This window comes from Lethenteron reissneri, chromosome 58, assembly GCF_015708825.2.
Source record: "Lethenteron reissneri isolate LAM-NWPU_2019-01 chromosome 58, ASM1570882v1, whole genome shotgun sequence".
Taxonomy (NCBI): Eukaryota; Metazoa; Chordata; class Hyperoartia; order Petromyzontiformes; family Petromyzontidae; genus Lethenteron; species Lethenteron reissneri.
Genome location: NC_083836.1, coordinates 7,532,347 through 7,554,987, shown reverse-complemented (window position 1 = coordinate 7,554,987; position 22,641 = coordinate 7,532,347). Strand labels below are relative to the sequence as shown.

Here is a 22,641-nt window from a genome sequence, read left to right as displayed (position 1 = left end):
CGTCGCTCGACCGGCGCCGTCGGTGGATCCTGCCCCGTGGGCAGCTCCTCTTCCTCACCCCCTGATGCCCGCTGGCCCGCGTCGTCGAGGTTGTCCTCGTGGTCAATCCCGTGGGTCCGACGGTTCCTCCTTGTATCCATGCTTGGAGGACCGTTTCACTTCTGACGCCAGTTGAAGTATGGGAATTGACGGCAGGAACTTCTTGACGGGTAACACACTTTTATTAAATCCTTTAGGTCTCACAATACAACGTGTGGTCTCTCTTCTTCCTCCGACACACTCCACTAATCTCGTGTAAGCTCTAGGCCTCTGGCTACACCCGATACACTTGACTCGTGTAGACCCTATGCCTCTGGCTACACACAATATACTCGACTCGTGTAAGCCCTATGCCTCTGGCTACACAATACACTCGACTCGTGTAAGCCCTATGCCTCTGGCTACACATAGTACATTCGGCTCGTGTAGACCTATGGCTACACCCACTACACTCGCCTCTGGGTTACACAGAGTCCCGGTCCCCTTAGGACAGCGGGGCTAGGTACCGCAGGGCTCTAGGTCTTCATCCCCGTCTTCCTTCTTCGCTGGTTACACACTGCCCTTACGCCTGTGTGCATCCCCTTTTATAGCCCCTGCTCACGAGGGACGGAGCTGATGCGGCGTCGACGTGAGCGTCGTTCCTTAATGACCCAATCACGACGCACTCTCTCTCAGCGCGTCACCGCCCACAGCCAATCGGTACCCCGTAACCCACGACCCCGCGCTGACCCCTGATCCTCCACCGTCAGCGCGCGTCACCACCTACACAGCCAATCATCACGCACTGTGCATACGATCCTTAATCCCAGCGCGTATCACCTCTACACATGTACGCACAGAACTCTATATATTAATATATTTTTCTAAGTTTAGACGAGTTTTTTCTGGTTAATTTTAAATAACAAGTTGTCACCGGAACAACGCTGTAAGTGATGGACTAATCACAGGGCCTCTGTGCGTTGTGTAGAATTGCTGATTTAATATTTCTCAATATAACAGCTATATTTCGTCAGCCACCTACGTTAATAATCTCACATTTACTGGGCACTGAAATATAAAATATTCCAACTGATAAAAATATAAGCAATGGTCTCGGTGTATAAATAGTTTCGGGTACAGGCATTCCCCGGGTTACGGAAGGGTTAGGTTCCCGATAACGATCCGTAACACGAATTTTCCGTATTTTGGACACTGAGCGCTGTCATCCATTTTATATCGCTAACTTTATGCACTTCCTACGATTCTTTAATTTCATCAAATATCTACCCTAACACGACCCATAATTCCACTAATGGAACATATACTGTATCCAGTTGTTTATGAATACCACGAAACATTTTAACATTAATTTTTGACAGAAAGCAGTCGCTTCCGAATGCTCGTTTACCATGAATTAGGCTTGGCCTCGACTTGACATACACACACATACACAAGGTGCAGTAGCCTCGTCTACACACACACCCTCACATACAACTTAAAGTGAAGAAAACTAGCAATAGAAACGTGGGGAAAAAAAAATGTGTTCTAAGTGTAGAAAACAAACAATTATGTAATGCTACCAAATAAAAATAATTAACGCTACGGCGTTTTGGTTGGCCGCCTCACACCTCGCTCTGCGGTATTCAGCCGCAACCTCACCGTGCTGCACTATTTGCGCTTAGGTAACTAATGCAAACGTTTCCACATATACATTTTTTTTACATGTGATTTATGGGAGCATTTCCGTAAGTTGGGTCTTAAAGAATCGGATAGCTGAGCGAAAAGATTATTTAAGTAATAAATTACTATAATTCTAGATTTGAAGCTTTCGTGACTGCAAGGATTCATACTCTTAGGTTTTTTCGGTAAAGTCACGTAAGGTAAAAATAAAAATAAATAATGAAAATGATAAACATGATAATAGAAATAACATAATAAATCACATTTTATTTATATTAGAAATAAATAATAAAATTATAATAGAAATAAAATTATAAATCACATTATTTTATTTCTATTATCATTTTTAATAATAGATCACATTATTTTATTTCTATATCATTTTTATTATTTATTTTTACCTACGTGACTTTACCGAAAAAACCTAAGAGTAATAAATTACTATAATTTGTATTCATTTCATAACTCAACGAATTGGATAACGTGTATATAGTTGGTCTTACCAACTGTGCCACTGGACGGGAGGTTATGGGCGGTGCTTGGTGACATCTCAGAATTGTCAGTTGGATCACACTGGGCGTGGCCTGCAGGGGGTTTCCCACCTTCGGAGTTTAGCACTGCTGCTCCGGTGATAGTTTGAACAGGGAGAGGAATGTGAATTTGCTTACATTTCAAATACAAATCAAATAGCATAAGCGCACACGCCCAATTTTCTTCTTATTAATTCCTACTTTAATTTGCCACAAATGTAAACACGAATGAGTGGAGCACAGCGAAACAGCGATGACAAATCTAAGGGCCCATTTCCTATTATTAAAACATTTTTTAAAATAAATATTTACACTTCCACCGAAAGTACGGCCAGTCCGAGGTTTTTCCTTTCTTCCCAAGACGCCCTGTTCACGTTCGGGCAGGTCTGTGCATGGCGTGTACTTGTTATTTTTGCTTCTGCTGCTGCTGCTGTTGCTGCGAGCGCATGAGCCGCTGTGCTAATCGTCTTGTTAACGCTATCGGCGCTGCTTTTAAAATATTAACGCCGGGGCACTTTTTGCATTCGACGAGTCACAAGAGCAGCATTAAAACACCCCTCCCCCCTCCCCTTTGCTTTACAGTTGCACTGCAGCTACGTCAGGTCACAGTACGAGCTGGGATATTTAACATGTTACCGCTTCCACGGTGGGGAGGGGGGGTTTGTGGTGGTGGGGGCGGTGTGGTGGTGGGGGGGGTTGTGGTGATGGTGGGGGGAGGTTGTGGTGGTGGTGGGGGGGTGTTGTGGTGGTGGGGGGGGGTTGTGGTGGTAGTGGGGGGGCGTTGTGGTGGTGGTGGGGGGGCGTTGTGGTGGTGGGGTGGGGGTTGTGGTGGTGGTGTGGGGGAGGTTCTGGTGGTGGGGTGTGAGGTAGTGGGGGGGGCGTTGGTGGGGGTTGGCAGGGTTCAAATCCCAAGGCTGTATCCCAATCCCAAGGCTGTATCCCACGCTGGAGGAGAGTGCAGCGAAAGCCATTGTTATACCGTATGTCTATGTTCCCACGCTCCCCTCCTTCACCAACCCGAACTGGCCAGCGTGGTGAATCATGACCATAACACACCCTCGAGGTTGTAAAGTTTGGGGAGGGGCCCAGCGCCCCCCCCCCCCCCTCCGTCCAGCGGTGGATTTGACAAACGTTGCGACAGTGTCTTTCTCAAAGAGACCTGGCTCATGAAATGTTACACGGAATGGATCTTCCTGCCACAACGCTGCCACGGAGCGATGGTCGGCACACTGGACCCAGCCATCCAGAGGTCACCGACTCAATAGGATTTCCCGACGCGGCACTGTGAAACAATGGGGGAACTCCCACCTCTTCCCAAGACACGTCGATTTGGCCAGTGTGCAAGAATAAGCTAAAATGCCATCTGGGGGTGGGGGTTGGGGAAGGTCCTTCCGGCAACAGTGGCAAGAGCATGCATAGTAAAGTTTTTTGGGTTAGATGGCGTCAGTGTAAACGTGTCATTAAACCCGTCACCAACGGACACGGCCAATTCGTAAAGGTTTGTCACGTAAACAAAAACTTTCCCATTCGTTATTCCGAATTGTAAATGTTGTGGGTTTACTCTCCAACACACCAGTGTGCTGAACTTGTAACGAATTGGCGTGTTTTGTTCACGTGACAAACCTTACAAATTGGCTGTGTCGGGTGGTGGCGGGTTTAACGACGCATTTATATTTACGCAATCTAACCCTTAAACCGCTGTTGTGGATAGTTATTCCTTCAGCACACTGGTGTGTTGGAGAGTAAAGCCGCAATATTTACAAGTTTAGTACGAAGTTTCGTTGGTGATTACAACCAACTTCATCGGGCGATTTGCCAGAATTGTGAAGAAGTCTTGCTGTTTCCAGTCTTAAACTCGAGTAGGGTGAAGATCAGAGTGGGGTTATTGTAATCATAGAAACTGCAATGGATTATGTTCGTCTGAGAATATGCAGTACATCTTACTGTTTGTATTAGAGTCACAGTTAATCAACGTATGATAACCTGAATATGCATGAAATTAAATGGCGTGCTTCTGAATCGCATTCAAATGCAGTGCTGAACCTTTACCTTTGCATGCCTGCCTATTGGGAATGCGCATCACGTAACGCAATTTGTTGAGGGGCAGGTCGTTGTGCCCGGGTTGTGGTCACGGTGACTCTGGTGATGTTTAACAAAAAGCCAACACCACCACCCCACGGGGCAAACACCAGATCATGGCTGTGGTTTTTGCCCGACGGCACTCGTGAACAATCGAGGACCCTTCGTGTTGACAAGGCTGTGTAATAACACACAAAGACAATTTACGGCCCTTGGTCAGTCCACTGCTGGATGAAGGTCACTTCGCCGCATTGGCCGGCACATGTTGGTGAAGCAGGGGGGCCCAGGTCAGGTTCAGTATGTCGGTCGTCTGCTGGTGATGGCCAACGAACGAAGGCGGCGGTCACCGCATCGCGCGCTCTCGGGTGCGCTTCTGCGGCCGTCTGGAACTCTCCTCCTTCCGGTATAAGGAAGCCACTGGAGCTATGTCGATGGGGAAGTAATTTTTTTGGAATTGCTTTTTGCATTAAGTTTGTTGTCCTTCTCCCCGCACCTTCGATAAGCACGGTTGGCTACGTACGGTGCAAAAGAAGTTCAACGTACACACACGTTAATATTGGCGAGTTCATAACGCAGAGCATTAACCACTTCACCATTGCTCCAGCGAACAAGGCTGTATTTGGAAAATAGTTCACAATAATAGAAATGATGAACTTGACAATTTCACGTTATGCGTAACGTTTCCCAACGCCGCACTGTATTTAAGGTTTGCGTAATCGATGCCGAATCTCACTATACAGCCTTGGCTGTGTAGTCATGCAGGCATTGCAATAGAAGCCTTTTGTATGACAAACAGATGGTAAAGACCGTGTGGCCTGCATCTTACATCTCTGCACACAAATATCCACAAGTGCTTCGGCAGAGGTTCCTGGTGATTGGCTTTCCAAAAGTATTTATTTAACCGTCTCGGATGACCTTTTTTAGACAGCTCCCGGCCAGGGAGAAATAGCACGAAAATTGCGTGTTTTTTTTTTCTTCTGCCGCCAGTGAGGTCCCGTGTGACGACGTTACTGCCGACCCCGCGACCTTCCTATTGCAGGTCCGCGCATCGCATGGATAACTTTGCGAGGAACGTCACACATCCAATTACACACCGGCTCTGTGCTTAATCTTAACCCTTTCCCGTTCCGAGACATCTGCAAGTTGCAGGGTGGGTTCCGCTCACCGCTGAATCTCGAAACGCGCAAGAGGTTAGCGTAAATTTTATTTAGAGGGGCATAGCGCCGTTGTTTTTAAAGACATTGTACTCACCGTAAAAAACGCTAGCGACACGACCACACTCTATGATGGCTGGCGCCAAACTGTGCCACGCCCTCCCGCACGTCATCGGAACGGAATCGGTTAGTGCTTTATTTAATACGAATGTTTATGAGTATATACATTCCGACGTTTGTTTTACCAAGTGCTTGTGAACTGTCGTGATGTGCAAACGGACAGACCTGTTTTCTAATTGGATGCAGGCCTCCGCACGCAGTCTCAGTCATAGAAGTTGTTAGACCAGCGGTCGGGAACCTATGGCTCGCGAGCCATATATGGCTCTTCCAGTGACGGCAAATGGCTCCCAGACAATTTTGAGTTGAGAAAAAAATCGGTTTGGAACTGATTTTAAAATACTTGTGATATTGTTTAATAATACTGTGTCATTTTGAAGTAAACAGAAATTCGTTTTGAAGATAAATTTCACGGGTCACGCCTGCATGAAGCTCAACCTCACCACGTATGAACCAGACTACAAGGCCATCAGCAAAACCATGCAGCACCAGAAGTCGCATTAAAAGTAAGACATATTTAATTTATTATACGTTAAAAATACTATATGGCTCTCAATGAAATATATTTAGAAATATTTGGCTTTTATGGCTCTCCCAGTCAAAAAGGTTCCCGACCCCTGTGTTAGACCATAAACTGAAAACTAAACTAAACGATTTTTATTTTTACCAGGTATGGTCCACTGAGCGAAATAGCTCTTTTTCAGAAGCGACCTGGCCACAAATGATAGCTCAACAAAGTGTTTTATCAATTGGAAATTTATCGCAGCCAAATACAGTAAAACCTTGGATTGCGAGTTACTTGGTCTGCGAGTGTTTTGCAAGACGAGCACATTTTTAAAATAAATATTAATTTCATAAACGAGCGAGGTCTTGCAATACGAGTAGTACGTATACGCTTTGTCTGCCGAGCGTCACGTGATCACAACTGATATACGAGTGCTTTGGATTACAAGCACGTTTCCGGAACGAATTATGCTTGCAATCCAAAGTCTAACTGTACTCGAAACGCATGTTTCTACATGTGGAGTGAAAAACCGGGGAACCCAGAGAAAAATCCACGTGACCACGGGGAGAACATGCAAAATCCAAATATACAGGCTTCAAGGTCGGGATCAAACCCACAACCTCCTGTATACCACTATAAACTACTTTTATTTTACCGGGTAAGGCCCACTGAGCTACATAGCTCTTTGTCAGAACCGACTTGGCCACAAATGATAGCTCAACAAATTGGCTTATCATGTAAACATTTATCGCAGCTAAATACTCTGAACGCGACCACGGCGGAGAACATCACGGTCGGGATCAAACCCACAACCTCCTGTATACCAGGCAAGGGAGTTAACATCTTGCCACCATGGAGTCTCCATACATCACTGCCTTGGTCAATGCCGGTTTGTGAGAGGATTGGGTGAAGGGGGGGGGCCAACACCAGGTCAGATATCATTCGCCAGTTATGCGAGCCGTGGCAGGGAATCGAACTCGGGTCGCTGTGTTCTTTAGTGCAGTGCGCGAACCACTGCACCAACGTTCCACCACCAGAATCGTGTCATTGAGTGAGAAGACATTTTCTGTCGAAAATAAATGCCCGGTGTAGATTACGAGAAGATTGTAAATTAGCAGCCAAGAATGTAGGTCGGAGAACGTCGTCAAATCTGGAAGAAAAAAAAGAATTGTTTCTAAACGCGTATGCAATTTAATTGTTTCTAAATGGGTATGCCATTGTTAGCAAGGGTTAGCAGCTTGAAATACAGACCGAAATTAATGTAACACCTTCCTTATTAGAGCTGTGTTAGGTATGGAATCCAAGATGGCACCACGGTGGCAAGATGTTGACTACCTCGCCTTGTATGCAGGAGATTGTGGGTTCGATCCTGACCCTGACGTCTGTATATTTGGAGTTTGCATGTTCTCCCCGTGGTCACGTGGATTTGTCTCCGGGTCCTCCCGATATTCCCCTCCACATTTAGAATCGACGTGTGTTTCGAGTATTTGGCTGCTAAAATTGTTCCACATGGCAATAAGCCGCTTCGTTGAGCGCTCATTTGTGACCAGGTTGCTTCTGAAATAGAGAGCTAAACAGCTCGGGTGGTGGGCCTTACCTGCTAAAATTAAATAGGTGAAGAGAGATTCGGGTGGTACGAATGATGTCACTATGCCTCATCGTTACTTCCTATCAAAGTCCAATCAGCACCACCACCACTACCGTCTGGCTTTGGGGTTTTCCTCTGAGTCACCAGCCTGTGGTTAACCAATCCAATGTCTGTCTCGGTAGCCAGCCCTCCTGCGGCCCCGCACACATATCGCGCTCATCGCAATCTTCCGATGCCGATTACATCTTGAGTTCTTTATTGAAAAGGTGCGGGACATAATGAAAGCGGATGATGCTTTCGGAAGTGTCCATTCATCAGAGCAGAGGAAGTGTTGTTTTTTTTAGGCGGAAGATATTGCACGAGTGCTGCAGGATGAATGAATAGTGTCGGTGTGTCGTATCGGCAATAGGCATCGTCTAAATCCATCTGTCGCTCTATAAAAATGGAAGTTAACACAATCGCTGCATTTAAGAACGTAAATTATTTATGAAGCAAGCCCTTTGTATCAGTTCGCGGGAAACACCTGGTTTAACATAAAAAAATGGGGATAGTTACATTTTTTTTACATTTTCTGCTGTGATACGCAAAAAAAATATGAAGTCAGTGTCTTTCTGCTTGCGCAAACAATAGGTGATGCTCTTCTAAACTAAAATAAACTTTGTGTCCCACTGTAGACATGTTGAACTTCTTTCTCACTGTACGTAGCCAACCGTGCTAATCTGAGGAGCTCCGTAGCTGTTGTTCAGCAATGACCGGGCCACAAATGATAGCTTAACGAAGTGGCTGATCAGGTGGAAATGTAGAACAGCTGAATACTTTAAAGGCGCGTTTCTAAATGTGGAGGGAGAACCCACGGGACCCGGAGAAAAATCCACGCGACCACGGGAAAAACACGCCAACTCCGAATATACCGCAGGCGTCAGTGTCGGGATCGAACCCACGACCTCCTGTAACACAGGCGAGGTAGTTAACATCTCACCACTGTGGTGGAAATGCCATTCCCATCTGTGGGCCAATTTCTCCAATGACAACCGCTCTTAACTTCTCTCAAAGCACTATTCCTTTTACAGTTATCATCATCATTATGTGTTGCCCGATGTCATGCCTCGCACAAGTATAGAACAGAGACTGGTGACCCTTGGGGGGGGTGCACCATTGAACAGGGCACTCACTGTACGTAGGAAGTAGAATTACAATGTGAAACGGTTTCCATCAACACCGATAACATCCTACACACCGTGGAGTTAAATTCGAGAGAAATTACAAAACTATCGAGGTAAGAAAAGAGAGAGGGAGAAAACAAATTCTCTACATAGATTCATTTTGCGCGCAACATGACTTCTGGAGTTATTCTGTGCCACACCTAAAAAAAATAAAGAATGAAAAAAAACCTGCCAGGGTGGCGTTTTAAGCCTTGGGGCCGTCAGCCTGGACTCGCAGCGTAATCGGCATTCTCTCCCCACAAAGCGACGCTCAGCAGCGTGACTCACTCGCCCCGTGAACGTGATGATCATAAAAATAATACAACGCCATCACCCTTGCGTCGCAAACATGCCACAGTTTTTTTGAGCAATGCTGCTATAAAGATGACCACATTCGCAGCGCTGCCCCTGCGGGTGAATCACAGATGGCAGTAACAGGTCAAGGTGCGGCCTTGCAAATTAATTTTGCTCGACAACACTGCTGGTGGAAGGGCAGAGGTCACAAACGGGTTTTAATTCCTTACCCGTACCCGGTTGCGACCTCTGTGGAAGGGCCTCCGCTCGAGGGAGCCCTAGAGAACCACTCTGTAGGGTGTTTGGCCTACTCTTCCAGACGGGGCTATAGACGTCTTGGAAGAGTTGAGAGTACCCCACCGTTTAACCCAACACCACACGTGACCTGCCGGTCGATAGTCTCTAGTGTAACCATTTATCGTGCTGGGTGGACAGAGATGGAGGGGGGGGAATTCAATGAAACTTGCCCCATTGTTTGAACTGCTGTGCCGGGCGAGATGTTAACTACCTCGCCTGCTATGCAGGTGGTCGTGGGTTCGATCCCGACCCCTGTATGTGTAGAGTTTGCATGTTCTCCCTCGCCGTGGTCGAGTGGATATTTCTCCAGTTTTTCCCCCTCCACATTGACAATCGACGTGCGCTTTCGAGTGTTTGGCCGCTATAAGTGTCCACACGATGAGCTGCTGCTTTGTTGAGCTATCATTTGTGGCCAGTTCACTTCAAAAAAATAACTATTGTAACTCAGGAGGGCCCCTTACCTGGTAAAGTAAAAATATCGACGCAAAAAGTGAAGCGTTGTCGCTTGCATTGTGGTGGTTGAACACAATGTGGGTAAGACGACCGTGTTTGCTAGCTGAGTGAGCTTCACTTGGTAAAGTAAAAGGTTTAGTTTATACTTTAGAGCTCTTGAACCTTATCGCGGGACTCCGGGGTCCTGAATAAACAGAAGTCAAAATCGTAATTAATTTATTTTTGGCGACTCCATCCCACCTCGCATGTAAACGCCGCGACCCACCTGGCGCGGATCGTTCTGTTGTCGTGTCGTCCAAGCGCAGCGGCGAGGACGAATGCGCAGAAGAAACAAAACTTTAAAACTTTGATTAGCGTATCGTGCAGAGCTTCGTCGAGAGGAATAGATTGCCGTGCCGTTCGCCTTCAACGGACGTGAAATGACGTCGCAACGTAGTTTGTGCGAGAGCCGGGGGCTTATGGGACCCCGGGGTCCAGCCATGAGGTTCACTTGAGCATCTTTGAGTTATGCGGCCGGTGTAACCCGTTACACGTTACTGTTGGTGACCAAGATCCCTGTTCAGATTCAACATACATTGCGTGTATTTTGAGCTCAGGAAATTGGATTTCAATCGATGCATCGTTACACTCTTCCAGAGCACCGTAGGAGTTTCCACTCGTCGGTCACGCTCATCAGCATTGATATATTTATATATGCATTGGACCAACTTCATGTATAGTGCGGCACTTTAGAATGGCAAGTCGTGTACTTATGTCGTTTACCCGCTGATCTCGTCAAAGAGCATGGACCATCATCACGCGAACTCCGATCATCCTCGCAGCAGCAGCGGCGGCTTCTGTCTGATCCGTCAAACAAAGACGGTCACTGCATCGCGCCCTTTCAGATGCGCTTCTGCGGCCGTCTGGAACGCTCTTCCGATATTAGGAAGCCACTGGAGCTATGCACTTTTAAATCATCTAGATTGAATACTCATTTCTTTAGAATTGCTTTTTGTATTTAGCACAGACGTGTACAGTACTGTATACTTTAAATACAACAACCCTGAATACTATACCCTTATACAATGCACATCACACAGTTAACAGATCACCATTTCATATCAACTCAGCCCATCATCCTGCTGCCGATGATACAATCTGAATCGCTTCGTGCGAAAGACAAAGAGTTGTGCTGATGATTGACTTGCACCTGTCACAGGAACGTGAAATTCCCTCCCCTCTCCACGCAAACTGTGGTGTGGTGAGTGTTTCCGTGCTGGGTGTGAAGTCTGATGTTAAAGTCTGTGGTATTGTGCGCGCAAGCGGCTGGTTCCACGCAGGATTTTTAGCATCGTCTCGTTACGCACCATGGGGGAAGTTCTTTTTCCGGGGGGGATTGGGGCACTTTGACTGCAGCTAATGAGGTTGGCGACTCACTGAAGGATTGCAGCGCCGTTACATTCAGTTTGCGCTGGGTGATTACAATGGCAGGATCCACGTTATCGAGACTCCGTCCTCTTCATATAGCGAACAGAGGTGGCCGTGTGGCTCCCATCTCCCGAACTGCTCTTGTTACCGGTTCGTGATGTACAGGGGAGACATTGTGACGTCTACCGAAGTGTACAGCTGCGTTCACACTCGACTACGGGATGTTGGTCAGATTGTTTGTGTTGCGTTCATCGCGTCCGTCTCGCTCGCGTTGTTTGCCCCGGGAGAAGGCAGGATTGTTTTTCTTGTTATAAGCATCGACATTGCCGGGGATACTGTGTGGGCAGAGCTTTGGTGGTGGCCACGTGTCCTCTGTGGAGCACCAGCCGCGGGATCTGGCAGAAGGAAGATTGGCCAGGTGCGATGGCATCGGCCCGTGTCTATGGCCAATCGGGCATCTTGGTCGGTCTACTGGACATCCACGGGTGGAGTGTGCAGGGTGGGGGGGGGGGACGGGGGGGGCAATGCGCCCCCCCCCCCCGCCAAAACTGAACACCCTTATACATTTATTTTCAGTAGTTTACGATTAAGAAAAAAAATAAAAAAGTTGAGTATATGCACCCGTGATTCCTAATGTGCAGGACAAAGCGAACCCTTGCTCCCCCCCCGCCCCCCACCCCCCAAATATAGAGCGTAGCTCATCGAATTTCTCCAGGATAAAAATATTTCTGGTTTTAAAAAATAATCATTCCGAGTGATATTATCACCGATGGGGGGGGGCTTCTGGTACGGGGACAAGCCACGTGCGTGGTAAAGCAGGGGTGTGGTGGTGGGGGGGGGGCTCCGGGAGTGGCAGGTGGTGGCCCCCAGAGCAGTTTTTTTTTGTTACCATCGACAGAATACGGGTGAACGCCTGCGGCGGTGCGTCCAAGTCCACGGTGGATGGAACATGCTAATGGCTGTTTTATAAAAAAAACACCCCGCCAGGGACCCCCGAGTACAGAAAAAAAAACTGTGTGAATCTAGGCAGGAAGCGATGGACCGTTCGTGCCCCCGCCAATGTATTTCGTGGCGAGGAGGCGTTTGGCAGATGGGGGCGGAGCAGCGGAAGGGGGCTCCGTTTCTCGTCTTCTCAGGGAGGGCAGGAAGCTTTAAAGTGGAAAACGCTCGTTTATATCGAAATATTAATCCATACTTGAGATATCCGGTGAGCTATAAAGCTCTATTTCGCAGATGTCGGGTAGGGGCAGGAATAAACGCTTCAACAACAAGCGATAGAAAAATACGATAGGAGTGCAAGAAAGGTAAACGAATCACCCATACACATGCACAAACACAACTTCACCATCCCAATCCTACCAGGGAAAGCCCCACCGAGGCATTAACGTCTTTTTCACAAGTGACCTGGCCGCAAATGAAAGCTCAACAAAGTGGCTTTATCGTTTGGACATTCATAGCCGCAAAATCATCTCAATAATCACCATTGCATGTTTCTGAATTACGTGGGCGCTGTCCACGCTGAATCCCAGCGTTCCGCAGGAGAGAGAGCGCGCGTGACGGAGGTGAGCACAGCAATGTTGTTAACGTCATCGTAATTTATTGCATCGCTATAAATAATGTGTGTTTATTATTATTATTTACACTATTCAAGAACCCCCCCCCCCCCGCCCCAAAAAAAACCAACGCAGACATCCGAGAGGTGGCCGGAGGTCATGATCGCACCCTGGAGGGCTCTTGGGGGCTCACTGTGCCCCCCCTTTCACCGTGGGGGGCAACGTGTGGCTATTTGTGTTGAGAGACACATGCGAGATGCATGCCACGGTCTTTGCCATCGTTTGGTCATGCAAAGGCTTCTATCGCAACGCGTGCGCAAATGCATGGCCGACGCTGTACCGTGACATTCAACATCGATTGAGCAGACCTTGGGTACAGTGCTGTGTTGGGAAACGTTACGCATAACGTGAAGTTGTCAAGTTCTTCATTTTCATTGTCATGAATTGTTTTCAGAATGCAGCCTGGTTCGCTGGAGCAATGGTGAAGTGGTTAATGCTCTGCGCTATGAACTCGCCAATATTAACGTGTGTGTCTATGTTGAACTTCTTTTGCACCATACGTAGCCAACCTTTCCAATCGGAGGTGCGGGGAGAAGGACAACAATCTAAACACAAAAAGCAGTTCCGAAGAAATGTTGGCCAGTGAGCAATGGTGTCGGACCCTACTAGCAAAACGACGATATTGTACTGAAGTTGAGTCCCTCTTTGATGTATATATGTTGAATTTTTTTCACGCCGTAGGTAAGCCAACCGTGCTAATCGGACGTGCGATCGAGAGCGGCGTATTTGCAACGGGGAGAGGGAAGCAGGGGTGGGGGGGGGGGGGAGTAGCCATTATAAATAAATGTTATTCGTGTTCAAAATTGCATCAAAGTTGATATCGTGGAATGCACCATTAATGTTATCATAGTTTATCGTATCGTTAGATGACGTGAATGTCAACAACCACTCAAGCGACCGCAACCGTACGCCACAGCAGCCGCCGAAAACAATCAACAAACTGTCCGTCCCAAATAAGCACGCCAACGACCACAAAACCGTGAACGACCGCTCAGACAACCCACACACCACAGCAAGCACTCGACTCAAAGGACCACAAATAAACCACTCGCGCCACGAATCGTCAGGTCACCAAAAAGCGCGCCGCACGAAACTTGCACGTGGAAATGTAACCCCTAAAACGAAACGGCGAAAGCGCGGCGATTCCAACCGGCCTCGAAGAAGACGCACACGCATGCAGACAGGTGACTGCTCGAACACAACTGCAAACCGCGGGAGATCTCTCCTTCCAGTGGCCGTGGCGGCGGAGAGTAATGGCAGGATCGCACGGCTGCTCGCTGTCATTCGTGTCATTCTTGCGGAAATGTACACCCTCGGAACCCCAGGATTTCAAATGTGTGCAACGCAAAAGATGTTTGGCTGCCATTTCGGGAGGATTTCTCTGCCGCAGCACGGATCTGGGCAAATTGGATTGCCCCTAGTGTGGATAAGAATTCGCGAGAAGGGATATCAGAAGTGGTTCTTTGGTGTCTTCTTAAGTGGGCTATTCTTCTGCATGGTGGTGCACCATCTATAAAATAAATGCCTCTTCTTTTGGCGTGGCGCTGTAGCACAAATGTAATTCAATTGGGATGAAGACGAAAAAAAACACGCGAGAAAACCTGCAAATAGATTAATAATATATTAACAGCGTGAGTCATTGCACAAACGTTCCTGTGGAAAAATGAAGGCTCCCTTCCCGCGTGTAATGATAGGGTTTAGGGGGAGAGTGAGAGAGAGAGAGCTGGGTGGAAGACAGATAGGCAGGCAGGAGACAGACGTGCAGGAACAAAGGGCACACAAAAGGCTGCTGTCCAACACTTGCACCCATGCGCTCCTTAGCATAAATGCATGGCTCTCATTCGCGTGCTGTTGAAGTGGTTTTAATAAAGGCAAAAGCTTAGGGCAGCTCTGAGGGTCTTTCAGTTTCGTGTGCTGCTCTGCTGCATACGTATGGAAGTAAAAACGCTCGCGCGTGCACACACACGCAGCAAAAACGACAAAAAAATGGCACAAGCAGGCAAGTGCTGACAACTTAATGCGTTCGTACTTGCACCACCCACTTGAATGTGGTGTTGATGAGGCGAACGATTATGGCGATGATACATTTGGATGACGGTGATGAATATGAGATAATGACAATGAAGATTGCGATGCGCATTCGATGTGATACGATGATACAATGAAGCTGGAAATATTTCAATAATTTCTGATGATGACGAAAGATACTTGGTGAAGCTATTAGAGGATAGTAATTGGAATATGATGGGGATGATAAAACTATAAGTTGGTGATAATGAAAACGTGTTGACATGTTTTTAAGTGCCATTGGTAATAGCACACAGTACGAAGAGCAGTACTGCTGTGTGGACACTAATGATTAAGCTGTTTCATCAGAGTTGCATTAGGGTGTTCCTTCACACACTATCCATAACAACTTGGGCCCCATCATTCCAATTCCTCTGGGTAGTGCCTTTTCACACCCTTAACCCCATTCAAGGCCCACTGGCAATGACCTGGTATTATTACTGTGGGTTATTAAGCCCTTATATCATAATGTACTCGGCAAGGCGATGGAACAGTCGGAAGGTTGCATAGCTCTCCGATGCGTTTTCGTGTCAGTGATGTCTGATATTTCGCTCCCAGCAAGTTGAGTGAATTGTTGGACATCGTGCCGGCCACAAGTGATTCAAGCTCAAAGCACGCGGAACAGCGGTTGTGGCACAAACGCACAAACGTGTCCGCAGTAGAATGTTGCATATTCAAATTCCGGTTTGTGGCCCCATCATCAGCTTCCCCCAAATGGGTCCGAAAGGCAATGACCACTTTGTGAGGTGTCAGAAATGTTTCACCCAATGGAGAGATGTGGCCTCGTCATGGGAACGTGGAATTTATCCGTTGTTCATTGACTTGCGATCCGCGAATCACATCTGAAACTCTGCACGACTGCATCGAGAGAGAGAGAGAGCGAGAATGTGATGAGATAAAGTGAGAATTTAAAGTAAATTCATTTATAAACTATTATTTAATGCAACCAATTTTTATTTAGTTGCGTTTTTTATAATTTTCATGTGTTATAATAGCTTATTTATTTACGGCAATTTCTTTTTAAAAAATTCGGTTTTCGTAGGCCAATATCATTATCCTTTGAGTATTGCTAATTCAAGAGCATCTCCGACACGTGTCCCTCGATGCGAATAACGAGGGAACACCGGCACTGATGGAGACACGGCGGTGGTGCCGTGGTTAGGGCTCTGCACCACTGAACCCGCCAGCCTGGGTTACATTGCCAGCCATGGCGAACATCGGTGGAAAGTCAAACCTCTCTTGAATCTCCCACCCTGTTGCCTCTCCACACTGGCCAGTGTGTGGTGAAGTACGGTCATACAACCACAATGGCTGGCACGGCATGGAGAGACCTTTTCAATAGGGTCCTGCGTTTCTGGATGTTTGGCAATTTCCATGTTTGTGTGTTTTGGCCGATGGGTGGGTAACCGGTGTGTGCCCAGAACATACCCAAGCATACAGGGGGACAATACTCAGAATCAGAATGTTTATTTAGACTGGGCAGCTTGAGGTGCCGTGGTGGCGAGATGGAGAAGGTCGTGGGTTCGATCCTGACCCTGATGCCTCCTCTATATTTGGAGTTAGAAACATGCATTTAGAGTATTTGACTGATATTTATTTCCACATTCATGAGCCACTTTTTTGAGCTATCATTTGTGGCCAGGTCTCTTCTGAGAAAGAGCTATTATAGCTCAGTGGGCCTTACCTGGTAAAATTTTAAAAAATAGTTATTGTGGAAAAGTTTCATCTTGGTGCCATAGGGAGCCAGTGGTGGTGTGGGTGCTGTCTTCATCAGTAACGATAAGAGGATATGACCCCGGGTGCTGTTAATGGAAAAGCATTTGCTTCCTTAGTGAAACACATGGAAAAATGAGAAACTATCACACGCTATGGATAGCGTAGGAGACATTGGCATTGTGCAGAGGTCAAGATTCCCACTCAGTCCTGTCTGCCCCGCTTGGTTATTCTGTTTTTCTGATTTATTTATCGTGTGGAAAACGAGACAATAAAAAAAAAAATTTGCTTTCACCCCCAACGCACCGCCGGTTCTTGGCAATGTTTTAAGAATAAAGCTGCCCGATTTTGGATGTGTTTATTAATCTCACCGGGGAATTCACGCAGCTGTGCGTTCGCACTTCTGCTTTGCCCGTGTGTCTCTTTAAAAAAAAAATGCTAATTTGTCATCGTGAAACTCAAGTGTCTTTTTCATAATTGAGGGTCGATGTCCATGATAGATGCTTTTCATCTTTCATGATCTTCGTGGTCTCTAAAAGAGTCCTGACCAGCAGCTTGCATTCTCTGCCCAAATCATCCATATTCTTATTCCACGACCCTCTTCCCTAACATTTTCCATTGTAGGATCATCTTTGTGATATCTCCATCTGTAACCTTCTTAGGATATGCCCCACACAAGCCACATTTCTTCCCCCACACAAGCCACATCTTCATTCTTCCTCTTTATTCATATGCCAGCTTACTCCTTACCATTCATCTGCAACACCGCATCTCAGCGGCACCTACCATCGTTTAAACCTGAGCCTGTTCGCCCTGTGTTCCTTCGTGCGGGCGGGCGGGCATTGGGGGGCCGAGCACATTTTCGTGCAGTGGGAGCACTTTAGCTGGTAGCCCCATTGTGCTGACAATGTATCATTTTCGCCTATGTAAAAAAAAAGCTTTGAAATAAGCAACACGACTATTTTGAAAATGAAACCCCAACTCGCCGCTGCGCATTCAAATTTTGGATGCCCCGTGGTCAACGGGCGTTGGGGTCCGCATGATAATATTTTTTTTTTACTCGAGCGGCAGACGACGATGATGACGATGCGGCGAGCGCATTGACCCCCCCCCCCCCCGACGCCCCCCCCCCATTTCCCGCCCTCCTTTGTGTGGGCGAACCGAGTGGGTGGCTTAAATGTGTGAATTTGATATTCGTGCGAGCCGTGTGGGCTGCGATGAGCCGGTGGTGGGGGGGCGGATTGGTGGTTGTGTGGCTCCTGCGAGCAATTTTTCAAGAGCCCGGGGACGGCGTGTGCCGCGCTCGCTCGGCAAAAAGTAAAAGTGGCCGCTAGTTTGTGCGATCAAAATGTCTCGTCCGCCCTGCGTGACTGCGTTTTGTGGTCGTGTTGTTCGTTATAATTTGTCGGCGAATATGTAACCCCCCATTGCCTTTCGTTATTCATCGCTTGCTTTATCATCTCTTTTTTTTTATCAATCTATCATTTTTGAAGTCGCATTAATAATAAATGTTGTCCACAATATCATGGTCAGGACCACGTAAACAACCGCAATTGTCAACGCTTGCCGTCATCATCATATTCACCATCACTTTAAATCACGCCACCACCACCACCACGATCATCATCGCTGCCGCCACGACAATTATCGCCACTGCAAGCACCATCAGCACTCCCTCCACTGCGATAACCACCATTATCACCGCCACAATATGTAATAGCAATCCATCACTTTAATGCCCTTGCAATGCAAAACCACTCTGCACTATTCCCGTCGGCTTTGCTCGCATTGGAATATACCTTGATCACCATTCATCATCATCGGCCATGGTCAATCCACCATCATTGCAAGTCCTCTGGTGCTGGAGTGTGGTTGGCATGGGCCCCTGGTGCAAGGAATTCAATGTGGGGGGGGGGGGGGGGGGTTGTGCAATGTGCCCCAGCACGTGGGCCACCGGTGCAGACGCACCACGTTACGTGCTCGATGGCGACGGCTATTGTGTAACGGGCGAATATTTTGGGAAATTGCTATGCACACAGCAGCGTTCGTTGATGGTAATGCTCCACGTTCATTGAGCTGTGGGGCAGTGGTCATCCTCGTTGGTCGCTCTTAAGCCAGTGGTGGAAATTCCGCATTCGCTACGGCGAGGACCTCACACGCGTGATTCCCGCAGGTATCCCGAGGCCTCGATGGGCAGTTCCCATGTTCACCCTTTCCCCCACGAGGAAACGTCTGCAAGTTGCAGGGTCTGGTCCTGTTCACCGCTGGATCCCGGAACGTGCAAGCGGCTCGGCGTTCATTTTATTTAGACAGGCGTCGTAGCGCCGTTGCTTTTAAAAGACATTGCAATCACCACGGAGAACTGTAGCGACACGACCGCACTCCCTCCCGCATCTCCTTGTGGGAGTCTCGGTATTGATAAAGTTATTTTATTTCAGTTTTTTCTTATCAGAATGGGAAAGGGTTAACTGGCCTAACAATTAGTAACCGATCGGTTCCCTTTATTATATTTTAGCTTTTCTTCTGATTCCATACGTACACGTACGTCATCGGAACAAAATAAAAAAAGTTATTTTTTAAGGGTTAATAACATCCCCAGTTCAACGCGAAGTGGAACATTTACAATCACGCGCCCTTCCGCATGATCTTGCGGGAGCCTCGGTACGTCTTCCGACCTGTACTGATATAAAATAATTTTCGGATTTTCCGATTCCCGTACGTACGCGTACGCCGTCGCAAACCGAGTCTCCACCTTCAGTGTGGAAAGGGTCAATAACATCCACAGCTCATCGCGAGCGCAACATTTCCAATCACACTGGACGATGCCCCCCCCTCCCGTCTCTCCCCCCCACCACCGCCGCCGCAGGACGTACGAGGCCTGCGCGAGCAGATCGGCCGCGTCAAACGGTCGCAGCAGCGCGTGCCGCTGGTGCTCGTGGGCAACAAGGCGGACCTGGCGGGCCCCGGCGGCGAGCGAGAGGTGGCCGAGGCGGACGGGCGCGCGCTGGCGCGCGAGTGGGGCTGCCCCTTCCTCGAGGCGTCGGCCAAGACGCGGCAGGGCGTGGACGAGCTGTTCGCCGAGGTGGTGCGCGAGATGAGCTGCGTCGGCGAGTCCGAGTCGCGGGCGCGCTGCGCGCAGTGCTCGCTGCAGTAGCGGCACGCGCCGGGGCGCGAGCGGGCGCACGCACGCGCGGGGAGGGCGCGTGCGTGCGTGCGCTCACACACACCTGCAGGTTGGTGGTGGCGGACTTTTTTTCTGTTCTTGTTTTTTTTTCTCACCGATTTTTTTTTTTTTTTTTTACGGAGCGTCACGGTGGCGAGATGTTAAATCCCTCGCCTGGTATGCAGGAGGTTCGTGGGATCAATCCTGAACCTGATGTTCTCCGCCGTGGTCGCGTTCAGAGTATTTAGCTGCGATAAATGTTTACATGATAAGCCAATTTGTTGAGCTATCATTTGTGGCCAAGTCGCTTCTGACAAAGAGCTATGTAGCTCAGTGGGCCTTACCTGGTAAAATAAAAGTAGTTTATAGTTTTTTGTATGGAGGTATGTTGAACTTCTTTCGCACGCATTGTAGCAATACACTTTTAAATATACAGGGTGCTCCAGCTGTCTTGTGGCCCCACATTTTAAATGTTTTATAGAATTAAGTGGGTGTCACAAGACACCTGGGCCACCCTGTAGATTGAAAACTCATTTCTTTAGAACTCCTTTTTGTGTTTAGTTTGTTGTCCTTCCCCAAGCACCTCCGATTAGCATGGTTGGCTACGTACGGGGCAATTGAACTTCAACGTACATCCATACAGACACCCATAGACTCGCACACATAAGTATGTTTTATGGTTATATTTTGTATGACTATATTTCAACATGCTGCTCAAGTTCCTCAGTGTGGGTTGGTGGAGTGGATGGGGGGTTGTATGCAGGACGAGTTCAAAACAATCACCACGGATGTTATGTACGTACGTATGTTGAACTTCTTTCGCACCATATGTAGCCAACCATGCTCATCGGAGGTGCAGGGGAAGGACAACAAACTAAACACAAAAGCAGTTCTAAATTTTTTTTATTTTATTTAGTAACACATTCCTGTGGAGGGAGTTGGTAGGAACGTTGGGTTGCTCGGTCAATGGCCAGGGTCAACGGCGGCGTGGTGTATTCCGCAAATATGCCCGACTGTGAGGGCGGGCACAAGCCGGCGTGAGTAGGTTAAACGTTGAGTTTTATAAGGGCATCACGGGGTGACCAGCCCCTCCCCACCCAGCCCCTCCCCACCCTCCCCACCCAGCCCCTCCCCACCCAGCCCCTCCCCACCCTCCCCACCCAACCCCTCCCCACCCTCCCCTCCCCACCTCTCCCTGCACGACGGACACAATAATCTCCGGTGAGCTGGTGTAACCAGGAGATTCCTACCAGTATAATGTTGTAGTGTGTAGCAGCGTGGTGTATAGTCTGTAGTGTATAGTGTAGTATATAGCAGTATGTTCGAGGTGCGGTGGAAGCAGAACAAACTAAACACAAAAGCAGTAAACAAGAGCCTGGTACAGAGTGCGAGCGACGACGGGGAATGGGAGTTACAGATGTTCCACGAACGACAAGCCCCTGAGGCCAGCCGGATGCCCTCGGGGCAGGGAAAGGTGGCTGGGAACACGGCCCTTACTAACGTAGGAGCAACGTTCAGGTTCGCGGCCTTTTTCAGTTGGGGGGGGGGACGTGGGGGGGCGGTAGTTGTGCTGTTGTCGCCGTGCATGTCGATCACGATCAGCGCTCACCCCATTTGAGTTCCGGATTTGTTTTGGGTTTTTTTTGGCAGGCATTTGCATGGTGGGGTAAATCGTGATCCGCGTGACGTATTTCGCTACGTCGCGCCTTGCGAAAGGTGTAAGGCAAGTAGTCCCGCGGTGCTCACGGAGTTAATAAGCACGGATTGAAGAGGGCACTCGCGGCTGTATCGCGCGTGCCGTTGCTTTGCATGCTGGGAGCTTCTGAATTTAGATTCTGTGGCAGCTTTCACTTAAAGAAAAAAAAAGTGGAGCGGCACTCATCTCTGTTGGCAGCTTTTAGCTAGTGGAGGAAATTACACATTGCCATGGTGGGGGACAGTTAGGCTCTCTATAGGAAGACCATTTTTTTGGGGTCTTTCGGTAAAGTCACGTAGATCGGTTCAAAGAAAATAACATGAATACGTTTTTGTTATTTTTGTTATTTTCTTTGAACCTATCTACGTAACTTTACCGAAAGACCCCAAAGAATATGAATTCCTGCAGTCACGAAAGCTTTGCCAGGAAGACCATTGTTGAAATTCCACATTTGCATAGCCGTTGGCAATAACCAGGCACAATGGTTACACATTTTAAACAAACATTATTTTGGTGCCTACGAGGTGGAAATGTATCAGGACCATAGAGCGATGAGTGTGTGGACTGTGAATGCCTTGGCTTAATGCGCCTGGCTCTCAACTGATATGGAAGTGCGTTTATTTTTCCGACCCAGCCTCTTTTGTCCATTCTCCCTTTGCTTCCTGCCACCAAGACTTTATGGGTTGCGGGCAGCAGGGGAGAGAGGAGAGAGAGGAGAGAGGAAAAAAAACAATAAAGCTGCCTGAGACATAAACCCATTTTGACGGTGTCCAGGGATGCGAGCAGGCAAACTGAAAAGTGGGTTTCTTTCTCACCGAACGCAGCCCTAGAGGCAAATCAATACCTCCCGTCGTCCCTCGCCACTCACACGGCACTGTGGCCGGCGCCACATTCCCCGCACGTGCGTGGCGAGAGCACGGCGAATGCAGGGGGGCGCGACGACACGTCAATACTCGTGCAAAAAATGGATGGTGTTTCTTTTCAATTGAAATCCACGTTGTGTGTGCGTACATTGAACTTCTTTCGCACCGTACAGAGGTGAAGGGTCAGCCCTGCAGTTTCTTG

The 22,641-nt window shown here is 48.0% G+C and overlaps 1 protein-coding gene across 5 annotated transcripts in view; it reads left to right on the top strand.

The window, feature by feature from the left end:
• Window positions 1-22,641, top strand: part of LOC133357624 (ras-related protein Rap-2c-like) — a 72,004-nt gene that overhangs the window by 17,823 nt on the left and 31,540 nt on the right. For all 5 annotated transcript variants that reach the window (XM_061575674.1, XM_061575671.1, XM_061575672.1 and 2 more), the window contains one exon: window positions 19,584-19,950. In XM_061575674.1, the coding sequence (XP_061431658.1) occupies window positions 19,584-19,871 (288 nt within the window). In that variant the 3' untranslated portion in view covers window positions 19,872-19,950. The remainder of the gene's footprint in view (window positions 1-19,583; window positions 19,951-22,641) is intronic.